The 24,351-nt window shown below is 36.9% G+C and overlaps 1 protein-coding gene across 2 annotated transcripts; it reads right to left on the bottom strand.

The window, feature by feature from the left end:
* Window positions 1-4,332: 4,332 nt before the first annotated feature.
* On the bottom strand, window positions 4,333-23,426 carry LOC126969258 (CBY1-interacting BAR domain-containing protein 1). Of its 2 annotated transcripts, XM_050814629.1 has the most exons (8): window positions 23,208-23,426; window positions 21,407-21,566; window positions 21,110-21,259; window positions 14,693-14,917; window positions 9,722-9,760; window positions 5,749-5,874; window positions 5,251-5,364; window positions 4,333-4,474 (listed from the first exon to the last, which is right to left on the bottom strand). In XM_050814629.1, the coding sequence occupies exons 1-8, from the start codon at window positions 23,342-23,344 to the stop codon at window positions 4,418-4,420; spliced, it is 1,008 nt and encodes a 335-aa protein (XP_050670586.1). In that variant the 5' UTR covers window positions 23,345-23,426; the 3' UTR covers window positions 4,333-4,417. The 2 variants fall into 2 exon arrangements, with proteins under 2 accessions (XP_050670586.1, XP_050670587.1); XM_050814630.1 differs by lacking the exon at window positions 9,722-9,760 and having other exon boundaries at window positions 23,208-23,421.
* Between the last annotated feature and the right edge of the window lie 925 nt (window positions 23,427-24,351).

The following is a 24,351-nucleotide window of genomic DNA, read 5'->3' as shown; positions in this document are numbered from 1 at the left end:
AGTCTGTGGTACGTGATCCAAGCCATTCGGCATTGTGCCCGTTGAAATCACCCAAGACCACGATTTCAGCGGAGGGGATCTGTGCAAGCACGACGTCAATTGCCGCTTGAACGCAGCCCATGAGATGATCGGTTTCTGCGTTACCACTATGGGACCTGTAGACACACGCATAGATACGGACGCGGTCGTCTAAATCTACGCGGAGCCAGAGAGTAGACAGGTCCCTACCCTCAAAATTGCCGAGACGGCGACAGCAGATATCCTTCCTAACGTACACACATACCCCGGCGTGAGGCAAAAAGTTGTGCTCAATTTTGTACCCGGGGTACGTTAAATATGACGTATCGCTAGGTCGAGATATCTGCGTCTCCGTAAGGAAACACAAGGCCGGCTGCGCCGTCTCAAGGTGGTGGTGGACGGCGATTAAATTGGAGTGAATTCCCCTGATATTGCAAAAGTCCACGTTGAGCGTGGAGCGGGGTGCCGTGGTGTTACTGCCTCGTTTGTCCTCGGTCATGCGCGGTTCTGTGCCCACCCCAGAATACGAAGGGCGGCCCAAGCGAGAGTGCTCGGGGAGGGATTCTCCGGCTCTGGTAGAGCCGGTACCCTCCTGGGGTAATATCTTTTTTTACGGACCGCTCTCATAATTTGTGGGGGGGGGGGGGGGGGAAGGGATCGCCTCCGGTCCTCGACACTAACCTATGCGAAACATAGCGGCACAAGGCCGCTACTTCACGCCGGTATTCTGTGCGAGTGTGGTAATTAACCCGGACGAGTCTGGCCCGATTGTGCTGACGTCATAAGACGGCAGCGTGACTCTCCCACTTCTAAAAAGCCCTTAGTCGCCTCTTACGACACCCATGGGCCTGGGACTCCCCTATTCTTTTTCCCCGAAAGTACAGGGAGAGTGTAGCTATTTATGAATCATAAAAATATACATATTTTATGTTTAACAGAGCACTGGCTCAGAAAACATGAGCTCATCTTTAACTTCAGTGGTCATCAGGTGGCAAGTGCGTTTAGCAGAGAAAAAGCTACACGTGGCGGCTCTCTTATTCTTGTGAGTAAATTATTTAAATTCAAAGAACGAGAAGATATTGTGGGCCTCTCTGTTGAACATATAATTGAAATAAGGCTATTTCAATTATATGTTCACAGGCGTGCAGAGCTCGAGCGCACCATTGTTGTTAGTATATACAGACCCCCAGATGCAGTATATATATTATTTGAAAGTGTATTGGAGGAGATTTTATTAAAATTATCTGAATCTAAGAAGTATATCATGATATGTGGTGATTTTAATATTAATTTATTAGAAAAATCCACGACCAGTATTAGATTAAGATCTTTATTCAAATTATATGATTTAACAAATACTTTCTTAGAGCCTACTAGAGGAACTGGCACCTCCAAAAGCTTTATTGATAACATATTTACCAATTATAAACCCATTTCTCAGGCAATAAGTAACAAACTGAGTTCAGACCACTTTGGTCAGTTAGCCTCTTTTACTATTGAGGTCAATAAATGTACTTAAATTAAAAAGTTTACGTTTGTTCCTGTGAATAATAGGCGAATGGAGAAATATAGAGGCAATGTGTTAGTTAAAGTCTCAAATTTGAATTTATTCAAATATAATATTAATCCCAATGAAATGTATGATATGTTATTTAAAAAAACGGAGTTTGCTTCTATATTTACTTGTAAGACAATCAAATCAGATGGTCTCCTGTCATTTAAAGATTGGGCAACAGCTGACATTCATAGGAGCAGACAAAGGCTATATGAATTATGCAGTGAGAGATCATTATATAATCATGATGCATCTATTTTCGAGTATGTTAACAAATGTTCTAAATTATTTAAAAGTGTTTCTTCTATTGCAAAGTCTATACATATCAGACAAATAATTCAAAATGGACCAAATAAAATAAAGATGTCTTGGAATGTTATTAACTGGGAATCTGGAAGATTGAAAGAACGCAACATTGAATACAATCTATCAATAAACAATACAATAATTCAATCTCAGCAGGAAGTTGCTACTGCTTTTGAGAATTTTTTTCTGAGATTCCAGTTTCTATCACAAACACTCTTGTGTGTTGCTGAGTCACTTCTTCTGGAAAATTTTATAGAATGTCAACAAAGTTTCAATTTTAGTTTTGTTAGCCCTGGAGAAATAATTAAAACTTTTAAATATCTAGACATGAAAAAAACTGCTGATATATGGGGCATTTCTGTTAAAATAATAAGTTCAATAATTGATGTCATAGCACTATATCTTGCAATAGTCTTTAATTATTGTATTATATATATCATGTAGTGTATCCTGACCTTCTGAAACAAAGTAAAATTACACCAATATTTAAGTCAGGATGCTCTTCTGACCCGAATAACTATCATCCTGTGTCGGTTTTGCCGACCCTTAGTAAAATTTTTGAAAAAATAATTTTAAGCTAAATGCTTACTTACTTTAACTCTCATAAGTTACTTCATTTGAAACAATTTGGACGTTTAACAACGGATGCAGGTGTTGAGCTTATCAAGAATATTTTTGATGCCTGGGATAAATCGCAGAATGCACTTGGCATCTTCTGTGATTTATCTATTTCTATGTTATTATCTATGTGGCTTTTGATTGTGTTCAAAATTCAACGCTGGTCAGGAAACTATGTCACTATGGCATAAAGGGAACTGTGCTCGATCTTCTGATTTCGTATCTAAACAATAGAATTCAGAAGGTCGACGTGAATGGCAGAAGATCTCCTGGGACTCCTCTCAGTATGGGGGTACCACAAGAGTCTATTCTCGGACCGTTCCTCTTCCTTATCTATATAAATGATCTTCCTAATCTTTCAAACAATTAACTGACATAGATACGGTGCGACTTGTATACTTTAGTTACTTCCATAGTATTATGTCCTATGGTATATTGCTGTGGGGCGGCACTGCCGATATTAATACAATATTTGTGCTGCAGAATAGGTCTATTCGCGCTATTTATAACCTAGGCCCTAAGGAATCATTGAGAGCAAAATTCAAAGAAATTAACATCTTGACTGTTGTCGGAATCGAAGACTATAGCAGAGAGGTTTGAGGCATAGAAGTGAGGTTTGTTTTTAAGAATATATGATCAAAGCAATTGTGTATTCTAGTAGGGAATGTGTGGGCCGGTAATAAACCTAGAGCAGCCGTAGATGTTAGGTAATAATCCGAACATCTGTTGGTACTATTGGACTTATTGTCTATATTTATATCCCCCAATATGGCAATATTTTGAAACGTATCTAAGCTAGAGACTACAGTTGTAAGACAATTTATGAAGTTGTCTATGTTGGAATATGATGGGGAGCGATTGATACCGATAGACGCAAAATCTTTTCCAATAGTACATATTATGCAATTTCCATCCTCAAATGTAGGTTCCCAGACTATAACGTCCAAATATTGTTTAACGTACATCACTACGCCATCGTTCTGCAGTTTGTTATTGTAGGTACAATATGAAGCATAGCCATCTAGTGGCGGTAATTGATGGGTATTTTTAAGCCATCACTCACCTAGAACAAGAATATCAACGTCAGAGTCCAACCTGCTACGAAAAACTGTCAGCTGATCAAAGTTTTTATTTATACTCCTGATATTTATTTTAATTTTCCATTTGTAATTTTAATTTATACTTTTTAATTCTAATTTATATAAATTTTCTTTTTACTAATTAATGTTATCTAATTAAGTAATGTTGTATACCTTTTTTAATGCAAAATTGGCTATGGATGATATAATCTGTCCGAAATATATATTTTTTTTTATTTATATGAAGGCTTTTAATACATCTAGCGGGGTTACCTATTACTTGTAAGAATTGATCGTGTGAGCACTGAAAAGAGTTTGCGACACTAAACGCATCTATTTCGTTTGTGATTAGATCAAGCATTGCAAAGATTTATTAACAAAATGTAGCACACAGAAGGACGGCTACTGTAAAGTGTATTTTTAAATATATCAATTTTCAAATAAATAGGTATAGTTTATCAATTATCTTAAATAAGAGATCATCTCAATTCATGAATAAGTTATTAATGCTAAAATATATAGATATCATAAAGTAGGTAAATTGAATTTGTGTATGTTATGATTCTGTTTTTAGAAACGTGATAAGTGTGTGTTACAATTGTTAAAAAAATAGTGTTATAAAGAGATATTTGTGTGAGTTTATAATGTTCGTGTAAGAAGTGTGTTTTACATGGTTTGGTAGTAATAAAATGATAGATTTTTCTTAACATACCTGATAACAGCACTATAAATATAATATAAAACAATACTTACTAATAATATAGCGACATTTTTTTATTAAAGATCAAATTCATAATACAGTCAATTAAATCTTATAATAAATTCTCCGTGTATTCACATTCTACCTCGATTCCGTTTCCTCTGATGAACTCTGAGTTTCTTCAGTATCTTCCGTTTCCTGTGAAGAAAAATAATTATTTATAATTGCATCTCTTCGGTTACTAAACAATATATTCTTCGTTCGGGAAGGTAATAATACTTTTGAGGAAGTACTTTGACTCGATTCAACAGGAAGATTTCTGTATTTTATAAAATACTTGACACAGAGTATGTAATAACATACCCCGGGTATACCGAGGGTATGTGTTTCGTTAGAGAGGATTAACTTCTGTCATAGTCCCGGCAATTTTGAGAGTAGACACCTGTCTACTATCTGGCTCAGGATAGATTTTGAGTACCGCGTCCACATGAACATGTCCCCATAGTGGTAACGCAGAATCGGATCGTCTCATGGGCTGTTTTCATTGGTAATTAACGATTTACTTGCATAAAATATGCCCTCCGCTGAAATCGTATTCTTAATCGACTTAAACGGGTATAATGCTGAATCGCTCGGGTCGGAACACCACGCAGGTACTACGCAAAGCGATCTCTGCATTATTTTTCATTAGTAGTGGTGTATGATCTGTCCCAATTGGGTAAGTTGTCTACGCGGCTCCTCGGATATTAATACCAAGCCCTGTTGTACAGATCGGTGGCAGATCACAGCAATGGATGCGTCTGCTGCCTTTGCAGTGTTTCTAGAACGATAAAAGGCCGGCAACTCTCTTGTGATTCTTCTTTTGGTAGTTGCAAGAGAATGTGGGCGGCGTTGGTTACTCTTCTTTCATAATAAAAAATGAAAAATTTAGGAGGCAAAAAAATTATATATCTGACTATATTGTATTATATTACCGAAGTATCCCCATCTTTGGAGTAAGAAGGGGAGTGATTCATCATAGCTGCAATGGAACTGGATCTACTTTTGCCAGTTATTGACTTCTCTGGAGACCGCATTCTGTTAAGACTCTGAAAATAATTAAAAGATACTTTGAGCCTAGAGTGAACTGGAATCGGCCAGCGCGGGTTTCATAAGCATTTATTGCCTGTGTTTGACTTTCAGGTAGTACTACTACTAATTAGTTAGGCCGAGATCGAAAGAGAAGGATGATTTAATAACAGGAAGAAACTGGAGGCGGACCAACAAAGTGGTTGCAGAAGATTGATATTAAATTTAACATAATGATAAAAAAAATATGTTTATAAGTAGTGTGTAAGTTAAAATGTAGTACGGTAGTCGCTGTTTTAATTATTCACAAAACGATAGTAAGTAAGAGTAGGGAGACATAGAGTTTTCTTAGACGTAATAAATTAAAATGTAAATAGGAAAATAATTTGAAATCTATATAATACCGTGGCATCTTCGTCGTCCTTCACCGGCGACTGTTGCGGGTGCAACAGAGAGGCTAGAGAGTAAGACCTTGCTGAAATCCCGGCATTAACCGGCTTCTCCGGTGATAATAGTTTACGTTTGAAGTTCTGAAAACAAGTCAAGTTGCAATCGCCAATACAGATAATCCCAGCTGTTTGGACAGTCACGTAATTCCAAGGATGTCGTTAAGCGCAATAGCAAAGTATTACTTCGCAAATAAGTATGTATACTTATTAAAATGAAAACTTCAAAACAGTAGGTATCATTTCACTTTTTACCGTATGTGTGGGTTAGTATAACGCTCAGAGCATACGAGAGAATATAATATTAAGTCTAATGTGAACAAGTGAACAAGCGTTGGACACAGTCAGCGATGAAGCTTATCATATCTATCCTATGCATAATTATACCTATAATTAGGAGTAAAAGATAATAGTAAATGTGTCTTTTATTATGGACACACTACAAAAGGAAATATAATGCGAAAGGTTAAACCCGTTATCGTTATAATATGCAGATAATGTCAAACCTCCAAACCCGTATAGTCCTAAAGCTGCCACAGGGACAAAGGTAGTTTTTTTATAATTTCACACAAATAATAATGAAATTGTCACTGTGCCTTCCGTAAATGCGACAGAATTAACTCCATTGATGGCTAGAAGTATATACTTCACATGTAATAAGTCTAGGAGCCTAGGTAAACGTTGGTAGTCCTAGTCAAAGGATTAGTAAGAACACAATAACAGTCATAAACGATCATTAATTGTTTGTCACCGATCTTGGACCTATTCTTTTGTTCCACGAGTTAACACCCTTATTCCTTAAAGACTGGCCACTCTCCGGTGTTTAGTCTGGTGTCACAAGAGAGTGTGTGCGGTAGCCTGCGGTGTCATCAGGTCAGGTTGAATAAACCCAATAGAAGTTCATCCGCAAGAGATCTTGGGTGGCGGTCAAATGCGCATGAAATGCAGAGAGCCCTCTAGGAAAGCACGTCGCAGTCCCAACGCTGGATTTTTTACTTAAGTGACGATGAGCGCTGACGTCGGTAGAGCGTAGCGCGTACCCGTACGAGCTGACCATGGTGTGTTTAGTGCTCAGCTACTTGATTTGGAAAAAATAAATCCATTTGTAACGATTACGGAGTTAAAAACGGAGAAAATATCATGTTCATCCAATTATAATAGAGCACTTAATTGAAGAAGACTTTTGTACAATATTTTCGAAATTGCGAGAACATGAATTATTGTTTATGATGTTACGCAAGCCGCGTACGGTCGATTGCTCGGTCAACGTAGCAATGAACACTCCTATTTATCGCCATAGCACATCAGTGGACGAACGACGATTCTTAGCTGTAGCTGTACGCGCGTAGCAATTCATCAGCGCTGGACTATACGCGTTAATATTATGTTTTTATTGTTATAGCTACACTTGACCGATGCAAGTCAGCGCTCACCGTCGGTTGAGCACTAAATCCAGCCTAAGCATCTGTCTCTGGTGGTCAATGGTGGTCAATCACCACCAATATGCTATGACGTTCTATACATATGGACATATCATTCGTAGTCTGATAACGGAACGGCAAAAGTGTGCTTAAAGACAATGTAAGCACACTTTTCACCTTAGTCGTGTGTCATTGTCAAACAAGCCTAAGTGTGCTATAAAAAGTGCTTAAATAATACATTAACGACTCAAAAACAAGATGGTGTGAATTATTATCGGTAAGGTTATTTAATTTATATAAGTAATTTAATAAAAACGAATATTTGTTCATCAAGTATGATACAATAATTATTGACAAGTCCCCAGTCAAGACCCGCTTGCAGAATAAGACGGATGCACGGACACAGTCAGAAATGAAATCAATAGAGTCGCTCCTTTTAACCGACTTCAAAAAAGGAGGAGGTACTCATTTCGTCGGTATATTTTTTTATGTTGGTTACCTCAGAACTTTCGACTGGGTGAACCGATTTTTATAATTATTTTTTTATTTGAAAGTTGGCTTCCCTTGTGGTCCCACTGCAGTTTGGTCCAGATGACAATGGCAGCCATGAGAAAACCATAAAAGTCTTAAATTCTCTTAAAACTCAATATCGCGCCAACCGATTTCAATAATTCTTTTTTATTGGAAAGGATATACTTTGAAGATAGTTTGGTCATAGTTTGATTAGGTTCTGCTTATGGCATCCATGAAAAAGTAACGGAACTCTTCAATTCTTAGGAGCAAATTAACAATATCAGGCCGATTTTTTTTTTATGCTATCCGGCTATTTGCGTTACCTACCGTAACGTCGTTATGGTCCAGTAATTGTTGTAGTCGAATATGATGATCAATGGGACTCCTTAACGATTTATAGTAAGTAAGAGCGATCTGTGGCAGAATTTCTAACTGTCTGTAATCACATTGCAAACACATATTTAGACAAATTGTTAGTTACTGTACTTCAAATTCACTAAAAATAATAAAAAAAATATAAAAAAATTAACAAAAAACGACAGACTTCAAAAACACTATTTCCAGACAATAGATATAATATGCACTAAAAAGTATAAAAATAATTACGTATTCTTATACAATCTAACTAATAAATCTAATTCTAGTAAGGATTATTGTTATTTTAGGAGTCGGATGTTTTTCTGTTAATTGTTAAAGGCCTAGTGAATAATGATTAGCTATATTGTATTTTGTGTAATGTGAATGGCTTACAATAAGTAAACTGTTACATATTAGTGCTATTTACACGTTATCACGGAAGTTACCTAGTGATAATTGATACTTATTTACATCGCAAATATTTTTCAGCTTTCCCGTGCACGAGATAATGAAAGAGAATTGGCGCCAGTTGGTAGTAAGAGAGAGATGTGAACAAATTTAAAAACCAAATAAGAATATTTATATTTCACCGCTAAAGTATTTAAGTTTTTTGGATTTACCTAACCATATTTAAAATTTGACAAAACCTTTCATACAATTATATGTTGATGTCCGGTTACACTACATATACCAAAAAGATACCCTGGAAAAGATATCTAAGCCTAAAAGACAAATTTTATTTAAGGCACCTTACATTTAAATAACCAGTTTAACTAATTATTTTATGTGACTAATATATTTGAATATTAGTAGGTCTCATTCATTTTAACTTAATTTTAATAAAAGGATACCTTAACTTATTAAATCCAAATCCCTTTAGAACGTAAAGAAGTAACAAATATAAACACAAGAGGATTTCCTGGACTTATACTTAAATGTTGCGGGAGCTCAACGTTCGCGTGCGGTTACTTGACGGAATGTGTGTTACGCTATACGACCATAGATGGCGCGGCTCGCGGTTTATTCTTAATTTGTACCGGCTAAGTTGCTAGGATAAAGGTGTAAGGGGTTAAGGAAAAGGTTGTGTGTTATTTGGACAACTGGCGTTACCACCAATAAATAAACACACACACTTTACCCTTTATAATAGGAAAGTGATTTTTTATAATAATATATATAAATATAAACGTAAAAAACCTCCGACTGAACAGATCTTGATCGGAAAATAGGGACAGACTGACGAACGTAAAACTTATAGCAACCCTCTTTTTCGTCTGAGTTTAAAAAAAAACACCTGATTGCTACTTCACTGATGTTACTGTCCGAATCGGGTTCTAAATTCAAAATACGCAGCTGAAACTGAAATAGTCTTTACATTGCTGCCTATTGACCAATAATATTTAAAAAAAACTGGAGTAAACGCAGAAATGTATAGACATAGCAGTCGAAGGTTATTATGGTGTCATTTGAGGCATGTGCCATATTTCGGCTTTCATTTTGTATGAAGTGCATTGTCTATATGTATAGAACGTCATTGCCAACATGTATTGTTCTGCCTAAAACTTACTCTAAGATATACTTGTGAGCTTACAGTAATTTTGTGCAAATTTAATACATAAAAAATGTAATCTAGAATTTACCGTTTGGTCATCATCATCTGAAAGACCTATATTTAAAAGCTAGAGAAAAATTATGGAATATTAATAATAACAATTAACAACAATTCTGATTAAGGTGTTTTATAATATGAAATGTAATAAGTAGGTACATCAAAAGAAAAATAATCCACCAACACCGACGAAAGTTTAACGCCTCCCGTACGTCAACAATAACTTCAATCTTTTTATGCGCGAATGTATTTTTAAAGCTGTGAAAACGTTTCAAGCTAGCGTGGTGCCATACTTGCGACACAGTGTAAGAAAAATTATTAATAAACAGTAGAACCTCTATAAGTGGATCATTAAGGAGACGCAAAAAAAAATCGAGTTATAATGTTTTCGACTTATAGAGAATTTCGACTTTGAATTTGGATTTGTGTAGTTTTACTCGACATAAAGAGGTTGAGATTCATTCTTATAAATTTTTATATATTATAAACAAGAAAGTTCAATGAAATCTTTCTATTCTCGAGATGTTATGAAAATGTCAATCCAAACAAAATGTATGACAAAATTAATATTGTTTATAATAATATTTTTTCATGATTTTTTCGATATTTTAATACTCATTATCCTATTCCGGACTAAGAGAAATCCAAAATATTAAACATCATGAAAATTGGTCCAGCCGACCTTGAGTTATAAATGGTGTAACTAACACGACTTTGTTTTATATTTAAAGATAAACATTATTTCAAATTCTTTATTGGTTTAGATAATTCGGTTGTTAGAAAATTCTTGTTCTTCAGAGTTGCTGGTTTGCTATAAAAATCCGTAAAGTATTCAATGCCGTTCTCGCCTCTTTGATGGAAACCAATGGATTTAATGGAATATCATAGCAAAGAAACAATGGTATAATTTCACTGTCCGTGAATTTATAAAGTCGGTAACTTATTTTTCTTCAAACTATAGAGGTAATAGAAGACTATAGAGGCAAAACAGCACAGCGAAACATGAAACGAATAGTTTTAAACATAAGGTTAATGCACACATCAAAAAAGTCTAAGCAACATGTACTAATTTAAATTTTAGGAAGGTTTTTCAAATTATAACTTATATTGTATTTTTAAAATAATATTTTTAGGGTCCTATGATGTAAAAATAACAGCTGTTGTCATTATTAGTTCTTTTAATAACATAAATTAACAATATTAGAATATACTGCAGAAACTAAGGTACATAAGCAACTAAACATTTTTTTAACAAAATGAATTTTCTAAAGAAAATGAATTTATTGTGAAAGAATAGGATAATTTAATACAAAGTATGGCCTCCTCTGCTATTCAGAACTTGTTGGCAACGATTATTCATTGAATTAATGAGACTGCTTATGTCATCTTGCGGTATTCGCTCCCAATGGAGTTGTGGCAAATCCTTCAGCTGTTGGGTTGTTGTCACTCCGTACAAGTCCTTCAAAAAACGTCTTTGGAGCATGTCCCATGCGTGCTCGATGGGGTTGAGGTTTGGCGATTGTGCAGGCCAGGGCAATACCCGGACGTTCTCCGTTGCCAAGTATTGACTGGTTCGCCGAGCTGTATGTGAACGCAAATTGTCATGCACTAACGTAAAATCGGAGCCAATGGTTTGTGGAAATGGATGGACATAAGGTCTCAGAATATCCTCAACGTAATTTTCAGCGTTCATGTTTCCATTTACAAAAACGAGCTCAGTTCACCTGTTCTTCATAATACCCGCCCATACCATAACTGTTGAGTCGCTGTATGGATGAACTTCCTGAATGCACCTGGGCCTTTCAGTATTTCCGGGCCGACGGCACCCTTCTTGTATCAGGCCTAAACCCGAATCGCGACTTATCGGAAAACATAATTTTATCCCATTGTTCCTGGGTCCATGTTCTGCTTCCTCTACACACTACATACATTTAGACGAGCGCGATTCCCGTGACGTATCAGTGGGCACCTAATTGGGCGTCGAGCTCGTAGGCCGTACTCATGCAGTCGATTTCGCACAGTTTGGGGTTATTAAATCAACACCACTTCAATTTTGTTGCCTCAAACTTATCTCTCGAGCGGTTAACATCGGCTGGCGTCTTGCAGTCAGTTGTATGTACCGGTCTTGCCGAGTGGTTGTACTCCTTTTACGGCCTGTATGCTGTTCAGCGGGTTCCCTTGTATAATTGTAGCGCTGCCAAAGACGACAAATAACACTTCTATGAATGCCAAAATGCCGAGATACCTGAGATTGATTACTTCCCGCTTGCAACATCCCTACAGCTCTTTCATTTTCAGCATTTCATTTGCCGTCAAATGACGTCGCTCCATGACGTAAAGAATATCTAACAATTGAATTTTGTCGCTAATTTTATTAAATGGTTAGTAAAATTATAAAATCAAGACTAAACGTAACAATAAAAACGCACTGAAATCCAAACAAATTCCCTTCCATTTAATTTTATGAAAAATTAATAGAAATGGTAAATTTGTAATATCATGCATGTTGCTTAGACTTTTTTGATGTGTGTAGATAAGACACCAAATAAAAATATAAGACAAAAAAGTAAATTACAAGATGTAGCAATAATAACGAAAAGAATGAAGACCAGGTGGATCGACGAATTAATTGCATTTGAAGGAGTACTCTAGAACCGATTAACAGCCGACAAAATGTTGTGGAAAAAAAGGGGGAGGGATGAAGGGGAAACAGCAGTGGGATGAAATATAAACTAGAATTTAAATTAGACTAACAGTTTTGTATAATTAAATGTAAAGTAAATAAATAGAGGTAAAAGTCTCAAATAATCGAGTTGTAAAGGTTTTAAAATAAAACATTGCTATGTTCGAGATACAGATACGATATGAAGGAGATCGGCGCCCCCCTGCCATCCGATACGTCCGCGGTCCTACAGATTCGCTGAATTGCGTCTCGATGTTGTGTAGCCAAAGTGTGCTCGATTTCACGGTCGTGCACCTGGGTCAGGGGAGTCAGGTCACGGGTGTTAAAATGGAATACGCGCGTTTGGTTACGACCGCCTGCCACGCGGTCGAGATGAAGCTCTCTCCACATACTATTAGTGTGGAGAGCATCGGAAATTCAGAACTACATCGCACTTCCATCGCCTTGCAGTCGGCCCTCATCAATAGAAGAGCACACCAGTATGCGGCCGAGCACATCTCAGTTACCGCCGCAGACTGCATCCCCGACTGCGAGCTTCGCCGCAGTTGTATCGTCTCCCGACGGCGAACGAAACAAGATGAAACAAACGAACCTCCCCTGGTTCAATTACTTGTTGCCGGCAGATCGCAAACTTAAGTTTACGATTCGGGTCCTGCCTGTCGATACTGATTCAGCAGAGATCGAAGAATCTTTGCGCTCACGGAGGTACATTCCCGAGTACTGCCGACGAGTGCGAGCAAGAAGAGGCCGGCCAGGATGCATATATTTTATAATCCTGAAGAGATCTCCCTGATCACCCCCGCCATATATGAGATAATGAATTACTCAACATGGCGGGCGTCAAGATCGAACCTCGCTCTAAGAAAGGGCCAGCACAGTGCCACCACTGCCAGGGCTTCCGACACTTGTCGCACGTCTGCCACCGGCAGTTGGCTTGCGTACGATGTGGCGGACCGCACCCAGCAATAGACTGCAGACGTCCGATGACGGAACCCAACACCTGCGTGAATTGCGGTGAACCCCACCCGGCAAGCAACACAGGCTGCCGGGTCTAAAAAAAGATGCTCGCAGCAGACGGGCAAGCAGGGTAACGCGCACCGACTTTAAGAAGCCTGTTGCTACCCCACGCATCCCCCACAACAACATGTGGAGCATGAAGATGAAGCAGAAGCCACGTACAACAACCAAGAGCCGTTGTACACAGAGAGCATCCATCGGAAGATATATGACGCCGCTCCCACGAGGCCTTTCCTACATCAAGATGTAGGAGGGGCGGTGTAGGTAGTCAAAAAAAATAAACCTAACCCACAGTGGGCTATTTTTATTATATGTATATATTGAAGATACTAGCAATAATTCCGAAGAATTGTTGCGCCCAGAAAACAGCGATCTAAAGCCACCCCACGACCAGGAGACGTGTTGGTAGATGACGACACTACACCTATGTCTTCGGTAAATCAAGCCCTGCCTCGAGAGGCCTTAGGCAAGAAGAAGTCCAAGAAGCACCCGCATTACAGAGGAACAAGAAGTCAAAGAAGATTAAAAAGAAATGGAGGGAGAAACGTCATGGGGGATGTAAGAACCCCACCCCGAAGACCTGGACTTATTATTGTCCAGCGATTGAAACCTGATGCCTTCCATAATCATCCCCCACGCGTCACTCAGGCGATGGCCAGCGGCCCGCAACCTAGGTACACCACACATTCTCTTGATACCGGACGAGACGTCAGTCCTCGTCCTGTAATCGTTGCACTCCACTCACAGTCACACACGAACTGACTGACGGACTGACATACACCACTTACACAATCACAAACACACTCCACAAACCGACATGAACATACATGCACACAAACATTTATACTACTTACATACATACAAACATACATACATTCATAAACACATACATACTTACATACATTACACATCAATCACCACACTCGCCGGCGAGTGTGTTCTTCTCATTTTCTCATCTTTCATCATCATCTCATCTTCATTTTCATTCGCACACAGTTTACGTTAAGTTCAAACTAATTTTAAGTGTTTTCTAACTACGTAAATAGGTAAATGTATTTTCTCCTCTCGAAAAAAAAATGTCAGTAGGTAAATTTTTACCTCATCATAGTCAGGTAGGCTGTCATAAAATAAGTCAAGGAATATTGAGAAGATAAATTATAAATATTTTAATGCTAATATATCCTAGATACTTTAGCACATCACATACAAATGGCTCTATGCAATGTTATGAATTGTAACAATGTCTCGATCTCTGTTTTGTCATTTTCATGCTACGGAATAGGTTGTGTTCATATAAAGTACCTCTAAATCAGCATTATCATTAATGTCTCCGATTTGCTGATAAGCCACTGTGAGCAGTTCCACCGCCTTTGCGTGGAAGGTCATCTCGATCATAACGAAATTCGCAAGAAGCCCCTTCAATTGCTGCAGTTTACGACGCTCGAAGAACTCGGTTTGTTCACTGAGACCTTTTGCAGTCCGGGACATTTCAGCTGTTGCTTTCAGTAGTTCTGACTCCGCATAGGTCTGTAAACAACATCATTTTATCAACATAATATATATCTACCAACCCCACAACTAGCATACGGTGAGCGCTGACGTCAGTCAAACGTACCTATAACAATGGAAACATATGAGTGTTTTCAGTCCAGCGCTGATCTATTGCTACGCGCGTACACCATCGCGCGACGCGAGAACCGTCGATCCAGTGTACGTCGGTCCACTGACACGCTTCACTCTATGGCGATAATATATTATGCCCAATCAAGTTTACTGTCAGCTGACCACTAATGTGAGTAATCACTAAACGCAACATTATTATCATGGTCAGCGCATACCTTTTTTTTTATGGAATAGGAGGACAAACGAGCGTACGGGTCACCTGGTGTTAAGTGATCACAGCCGCCCACATTCTCTTGCAACACCAGAGGAATCACAAGAGTGTTGCCGGCCGGGAGTCGTATGAAATTGCACTTTGCTACTTTACTATTCGGTATAATAAAGAACGAAACACCTATTTGTCTATTTAAAAAGTTAAAAAGGAGAAGTGATGGTAACATTCCACATAAGACTCGCGCTTCGCACGACTCCTTAAATATACCCATCTTCCACACATCCGCATTTCGTGGTAGCTTTCGCTACGCAGCCACTAAGTGTTGGAATAACCTGCCACCACCTCTTCGAAATTTGCACTCAAAGGAATCTTTTAAGAATAACTACAAAAAGCTATTATTGCAAGAGCAAAAACAAAATTAAATACATCGATTGTAGTGAGGATGGGTATCATAATGGATATATTTTATCTATATAATATTATATTACTCATGCATTTTTATATATATATTTTTATTATATACTTGTGTAGCTAGTGCGGATGTACGTTAAAGCGTATCCGCATCACTACGTGATATATATTTTCTTTTCAGATTTATATATTTATTAATTCTGAGCTTTGTTGGATATAGGATACGAAATATTAAATATTATAAAATATTAAATATTATAATTATTTTTTCACACATTACTGCCAAAATAGCTTGCACGGAAAAAAAAATATAGGAAGTTCATAATATCAGTGTTAGGAAAATACGTCCTAACGTTTGCTGAGAACTTTCGTTTTTGCGACTCGCGCTGCTGCCTCCTTTGTTATCATTCTAGTTATTAAATAATCCTTCCATGTCCCACGTCGCCGCCACACCCGACATTTAAGCGAGCATGATGAAAACTGTCACAAGAACTCCACCAAATAACAAAAAACAATAATGTTCATCTACAATATATTCAACAACACTCACTTAACACCTCTACTTACAATTTAACCGTTTTGCTTATATTATAATTACAAATACTTTTATATTTAATTAAGGGTAATTAAAGCCTAAATCTTTTAGAGCAATTCATACCCATGCTTTCTTATCATCTAAATAATCCTTTAAACTGTAATACGATTTTTCCATAAGTTTATGTTTAATATAGGCTTTGAACTTGTTGAGGGACATTTCCATTATGTTCTCAGGAAGCTTATTATAAAATCTAACGCAATTGCCGACAAATGACTTGTCGAGTTTACTAAGCCTAGAAGTGGGCATTGACAGTTTATTCTTGTTTCTAGTATTAATATTGTTTTTCATATACCTTTTGAAATTTATTGCCATTTTTATGAACATATACTAAATTTTCATATTTGGTTAGAAACACTCATAATTTTAAAATCTTTAAATTTAGATCTAAGCGTCACTCTTGGTCCCATACCATAAACTGCCCGAACAGCTCTTTTCTGCAGCACAAAAATAGAATCAATATCAGCAACATTACCCCATAATAATATACCATATGACATAATACTGTGAAAGTAACTAAAATAAACCAATCTTGCAGTTTCAATTTCTGTTAAGGAACGAATCTTTTTTACTGTGTATGCAGCAGCACTTAGTCTACTCGATAAGTTTTCTATATGAGGGCCCCATTGGAGTTTGGCATCTAGCGTTATTCCAAGAAAAACAGCGGTATCAACTATATCTAATTTCTCGTTTTTAAGCTGTATATCGATTGACACTTGCTTAACATTAGGTAAAGTAAATTTAATGCACTTCGTTTTATTACCATTAAGTAACAAGTTATTAGCTTCAAACCAATGTACAAGTTTAGTTAAAGCATTGTTAACAACATCAAAATTTGATAAGCAACGGTGTATTTTAAACATGAGTGATGTAACATCAATAAACAATACAATTTGATAATTCTCCTTTGCAATATAAGGGAGATTATTTATATAAATAAGGAATAGAAATGTCCTAAAATCGAACCATGTGGAACCCCCATTTTAAGTATTGATCCAGAGGACCGCTTTACATTGACATCCACCTTTTGTAGCCTACAATTTAAATAGGATGTCATTGAGTCCAATGCTTTATTTTTAATACGGTAATGGTGAAGTTTTCGGACTATTGTTTCGTGGTCAACACAATCGAACGCCTTGGATAAGTCACAAAAGACGCCAAGCGCATCACGAGACTCTTCCCAGACTTCAAATATATTATGTATCAAATCAACACCAATACCGGTAGTTGAACGACCCTGGGTGAAACCAAACTGTTTGGAGTGCAATATATGGAAAACATGACGAAGCAATTGATTTAAAATTAACTTTCCAAAAAAAAAAGTAGGGTCACTGGCACAACCTGATTTAAACAGTGGAACTACTTCACAAAGTTTCATTAGGTCAGGAAATTCACCATATTCTACACAATTGTTAAATATTATAGCTAAATCTGGCGCAATAATGATCAATGAAAGACTTGACAAGTTTAACTGATATGCCCCAAAGATCATTTGTCACCTTATTTTTTTATAGATTTATCTTTCAATAGTGAAAGAGCGGAGTCTGGTATACAACATACAACACGCGCATACAACATGCGTACCTATTTATGTTAGCAGTAACATTAATATGGTAAAAATTAAACAACAGCTCAGTTTGATCACTAAATCCTAACTTCAGCCGCCTTAAAACGATTTTTATCAGCTGCCGCCGATATAAAAGGAATCGATGCGTAATAACGGTCACCTCAGTATTGGCTACCTACAATAAACAGGGAGGTGGTAAATAATAAACAACTCTCTAGGTATTTAAATTGTTCTCAACAAGTAGGTATGCCAAAATCATGCAGGCCCAATCAAAACTCGCAAGGATCAACAAAAATAAAAACGTTTGCAATACGACCGTAGTAGAATAACAGATGCAGTAAATGCCGTCACAAATCAAAGTATGAGCATCAGAGAAGCATCTCAACATTATGACATCCCGAGGAGTACTTTACAAGATAGACTTCGTGGAAGAAGAGACACAGACTGCACAGTTTGTAGAAATACCGTGTTACACCAAAATGAAGAAGAAGAAGGAAAAGTTAATACGGATGGCTATCTGCGGTTTTCCCAGAACACGAAGTAACGTGATAATTACAGGTTAAAATACTATCAAGGAAAATAGCAGACCCAATCCGTTGGGTCTGCTATTTTCCTGGGATGGAAAACAAGGCAATAAGTGGAATTCCAAAAAAGTTTTTAAATAGACACCCAATTCCTAATGAAAGGGCTCCAGAAGATATTACACAGGCCCGCGCTATAGTTGCGGAAGAATATATCAGAATGTGGTTTAATAACCTACAAGAACATTTAAAATGAATCGGACATGAAGACGTATTACAAGATCCACGTAGAATATATAACGGTGATGAGACTTAGTATTTTCGGGAAGAAAGACGATGCAAATAACTCATATTAAAAATTGTCTAAAGTAACTTTCAGCCCCTTGCTGAAAAAAAACCTAAAAAAAATTACGGCAGACACAAAATGTGGTATATACTATTGGACAACAGTCAAGATAAAATTGAGGACATGGAATCGACAATAAAAAAGGCTATGACGACAAAAATCACAACGCAGGAAAAGAAAGAGATTAAGTTACCTTAATAAAAACGACAGTTTGCAAAATACGTGTGAAGGCGTGTACTATATCGTATCGAATGATCAAGGCTTACTAGAATATACTGATTCCTGCACGTCACCTGTTAGAACACGCCATTTAAAATTTCAAACGACAGCCAGGCTTCAATTTGAAATTAAGAAAACACAGAAGTGAAAATATTATCGAATGAAGACCAAAGTGTGATCGTAATACCTCTGAATGATGACATTCCGTTTGATATGGAAACAAACCAAAACGATGAAAGGTCATTAATTCCGGATCTCTAGATCACTATTGCTACTGAAATACATGGTAAGAATTAATGATATTATAGTTAGTATTTATCTACACCCATGCTTTAAATCCTCTAATAAAGATTCTGAAACAGTTAGGTTATTGCCAACATTAAAACACCCAATGTTCTAATAACCATTACATCACCCAAAAGAGTGTTGTAATTGTGTACTGAATTTCATAACAACACTCCTATGTTTTTTTTATCCCTTGCGCACAGAGTTTTAACATACAGCCACATTCCTATTGCTCGATGCGTGGTATCTGTATGAATTTCAAAAAAAGAACATTTTCGTTTACGCGCGCTCCACACTCCCAGACCGTCACGCGCCGTAAAAAAAAGTAGGTTATTCGAATCCCCGCCATTTTTCGATATTTTTATTGTTTTGTTTACAAAAAATGAGCGATTCATTTTAAACGCTGCAAAAGAACATTATATTCGAGTGAATTTTAATTATTGCGTTATACAAAATGTAAATTAATACTAAAATAACTAATTGTTTCATTAATACTTAGTTTATTTGTATATAATCAGTAATGAATGATATTAGGTTACTACTAGGACTGGTGTTTTAATGTTAGCAGTAAGCTAACTGTTTCAGAATCTTTTAGAGGATTCATATTCTGGGTGTAGATAAAGTCTTGTATGCAACTGTTGATAATTAGGTATTAAAACACTCATGTGATAAAGTAGTAAGAGTAGGCTAAAGAAGAAAAAATGCCTAATAAAAAAATATCATAAGCATGTTGAATCATTGTCATCTTTAGTTTATAATAACAGTAATTATTTTAATTATTAAGACTGAGATGTAAAGAAAAGACTAATAAATGATAGATATGAGTTTAAAAAAAATTAATTTGTACCTGAGTTGAAATATAAAACGTTATAATTTTTTACTTTAGTAGTTATATTGACCTAGCTTTGCCTTACAAAAGGTATGCCGATACAGGCAGCGTATATTATCGTGTTAGAGGCCGACATTAAGAGATATCGACATAGCCGGAAAAAACATATATATTAAAAAGATTCTTAAAAAGTCTTGTCACAAGGTCGTGTCAAACTTGTTTAGTCGTTGAGAAAATGGAATTGACTCGAGAAAATTCTAGAGCGATGATTCATTATGACTTTCGAAGTGGTTTAACACAAAACCAGTGTGTTGACCGGATGATTTCTGCACTTGGTGATGAAGCCCCATCCAAAACCACAATTTATCGCTGGTTTGCTGAATTTCAACGTGGACGTGTCAAGCTCAGTGATGATCCCCGTCAAGGTCGTCCAAAAACTGCAGTCACCAAAGAAAACGTTGATGCTGTGCGTAAGCTGATTGAGGAAGATCGATATGTGACATACCGCGAAATTCAGGCAATTTTAGACAGTGGCAGGAGTCAAATACAAAAAATCTTGCATGAACAATTATTCCCGAAATTTTCAGTGCCGCCCTCGTAATGGAGTTTCAGTATCGCTCTACCCAAACAAGGCATTGTTAGAAAGCAAAACGTAAAAATTACAAGCAAAGTTCAAAAAAATGTTGACACGGCCGATAATTGATGCCACCACACTCGGAGTAGGGTGCGTTTATTCAAAAGATTGGTAGAACGACGTGGTAGAACGTTCTTTGAAAACCGCACCGTCGAGGAACACCCCACATCAATATGTTGAGGATGATAATTGAATAGTTGGAAGTGTGGTTGGACAGTGGAATAGGGCGTCAGGAATCAGGTCAAACGGTTATTTGAGACACTCCCCGTAATAATTATATATACGTATGTGTAATTATGTATTATAATATATAATGTGTATAATTTATATAGACACACAACGAAGCGTCACCTCTACGTAACACTAAGTGCCATCTACTTCTCCCATAATATATATTAATTATACCAGGTACTTCCCCAAATTTGTTTATTGCAATAGAAAACTATAGTTTATATTACAATGGGTAAAAATACTCAACCACTTGTTGCCGATTAAACGGTTGCCTCTCCCTTGCTTTGTCTAGAACTTTCTTTCTTGCCATTTCCTTCTCTCTTACGTTCATAGTGTGCTTTAGTTCTTCCCTTGCATGTTTACAAATATTCTCATACTGGCAAAGTTCTCCAATCACCTTGCAAAAAATAATGTGTTATGTTTATTCAATCAAATTTATGTAGGTTACTAGCTCGTGTGAGTCTACTGATTTGGAAAGTAGATATTATCAACGCCCGATTAGAACATTTCTTGCCTTTAGGAAGAAGGTCAGGGTAAAATATACCTTGGCTTCTAATCGTTGGACTGCACAATTTCTATACTCTTCTATTGCCGTAAGCGTCATAGATAAATTGTCCAGGCCTGCGCTGAGAGATTTGTTAACGAGTTCATTATTTGCGTATTCCTTCAATATTTTCGATAATTCGTCCCCCATATCACGAAGTCTGAAAAATATAAATGATAAATAGAATTTGAGGTAGGTAATTGGAACAAAGATACTTCAGAAGGGAGCACCCACTCCCCATCCTGAGGTAATTCCACCATCGGACATTATGTGCAAAGTACCATCCGCATCACGTAGACGTCTGGCATGCCACAACCGCGCGTTTTCTTCGAAATTTCTTGCCTCGCACAGCCACTTTGTGGAATCAACTACCGGCAGCGGTCTTTCCGAACAGATACGACTTAGGGACCTTCAAGAAAAAGCATACTCCCACCTTAAAGGCCGGCAACGCATTTCTTGACACACCTGTTGTTGCGGATGTCCATGGGCGGTAGCCTCACCTCTCCCCATCCCGTGAGCCTCTTGCCCGTTTGCCCCCTCTCATATAAAAAAAAAATGCAATCCTGCGCTTGAGAATAACGTTCGCATCATTATTAAAGCCCGGCCACGACCTTCCGCTGTTGGCGGCAGTTAAGCGCGGGGCGAGCGGTAAGAACAATTATTAATGAAGTAAAATGTTTAATGACGCCACGAGGCGCCTCTACTGTCGGCAACGGGAACGGTTTTTGCCGAGCGAATGTTTACAGCGGCGAGCAGTTCGGACCGCGAAGGGAACAAATGTATGAGCGACTTTACTGAGACATGACATGACTGATGACACAGAGCGGTGCGGACAGCGGTAGCGCACTGATCAACTGAGCGGCGACTAGCGAAACAAAATATTTATCAAAAATTAACATAGAAGTTTATCACTAAAAGTTAAAAATTGAAAATAAATATACTTAATTGTAACTAAGTTTGATCAATTACTTTTACGTATAATCGATTACGAAGGCTGATTATTTAATAATAAATATTTTTTAGATTATATTATACCTAATAGGTCAGTAATTTTTACCTTGAGAAACTAAGGTTCTGAAGGTTTATTGATCCTAATAGATAAATTCTTAGTAAAACACTAACTGTGATGATTATTTTAATTAATTTCATTTTTTTCAACTCGAATTCAAAATATATTGCTTAAAATTTGAACTGCTTTCGGACAAAACAGAGCCGAGCCACTTTGAATAACGCCATTCTGAATACGTCCCTCTCGGTCCTTCTCCTTCTTCTACAAGGCCATAAGTAGGAACCAGTCAATCTCAATAATTAATTTACACACCTAAGTAAGAACCTCAACAGTTATTGTAAGCCAGACCAAAATTCGATTGGGTTTATTTAGCAAACCGTTCAGGTATGATGGACATCGAAAACAGTGCAATTCTCGCGTACATACCTATCGAAGAAAAAATTCTTCTCTTCGAAACTGGAACGACAAGAATGGAGGCTTTAGATAAATAATAATTTAAGGTTTATTAATGAATAATAAAGGGCAGTGTGATTAATCCGAAATACAACTATTTGTTAGTTTGTTTGGTTAGGTTGATTTATAAACATGACTTTTGTAGAAACGGCAGATCTACGTACATGTTGATGAGAGGGTTACCGATGCTCGGACACCACGGACAGATAGACGGACGAATAACTAATTGATGCTTAAAGGTTTACATTTTTATGCTTTGTTTAGGATATTACAAATAAATGGAAATAATCTAATATTAATTAAATTTGATTTCAATTGTTCTGCGATAAGTAAGTATACCTAGCTGTTTTTCTGGTGTAATCACCGAAGCCCACACATAAATCACCAAAATGTTTCTCAACATTTGTTATTCGGTCTTGTATGAATTTTGCTTGTTGCTCATAACTTAAAGAATGAGAATTATCTCCTCTAAACATTTTTTTTTCAACCACTACACTTTATATCAACTTTCTAAATGTTAAAACACTTAAATGGTTATATTGTTTGTATTAATAAACGGTTTCCATGGCAACCACCAAGAAACACTTACATCACAGAACATAATACTCCGTACCACACTATTGACGCATCTAACAAAGAACAACAAATGTAATGCCTCCCTCACACACAAGCTATACTAAAAACAAACATCCAATGATTTAACGGTTCTAAAAACTGAATTAAAAACGCGGTGTTTTATGCGTTGATATGTGAGTAAGCATTCGAGTTGACATTTGTATGATTTCAACGCTTTTATTACGAACGATGATTAAAATCTCAGATGTTTGATGATAGTAATTAATTTTGGTGATTCTTCGGCTACATACTTGGACACTTAGCTTGGACATATTTACAGTTTTACATGTTATAATCATTTAATTTGTCTGATTCCAGTAACACCAAATTGATAACAATGACAAACTTACAGTTACATAGTCGCTATTCTAAACAGTTGGAAGGTCCCTCCCATCAATGTGAATGGGAAGCATTTCAAAATATTCGAATATAATACGCGATACTTAAATTATAATTATAGACCAAGAGTAGGTATACTTGGATATTGTCAAATAAAGCGTGCGAGAGGAAAGATCATCTCTGTGAAGATTGAGCAGGATTGAAAAGGTAAGCGATTATTTTATTGCTGTACCCGATTTGGATTCACAACCAGCCAGGCTTTGCATTAGCTACATAGCATTTTGATAATATTTAAGCTAGAGATGAAACGGATATCCGGTAACTATCCGGTATCCTGCTTATCCGACCTTGTTTGCACTGTTACACTATACTAATCCGGCCGGATTCAATTTAAATTCAAAATATATTTATTTTCTCTCACAATAAAAAAATACAATACACAGTCTATTAAAATCTATATTGAAACATTGTTATAATTGTGAGAGACCGGCGCTTGAAATAGGTAACGAATACCTGTGCTACAAGTCAC

The sequence above is a fragment of the Leptidea sinapis genome, chromosome 17 (genome assembly GCF_905404315.1).
Source record: "Leptidea sinapis chromosome 17, ilLepSina1.1, whole genome shotgun sequence".
In the NCBI taxonomy this organism is placed as follows: Eukaryota; Metazoa; Arthropoda; class Insecta; order Lepidoptera; family Pieridae; genus Leptidea; species Leptidea sinapis.
The sequence above is the reverse complement of the archived record's forward strand: the minus strand, read 5'-3'. Positions and strand labels throughout refer to the sequence as shown.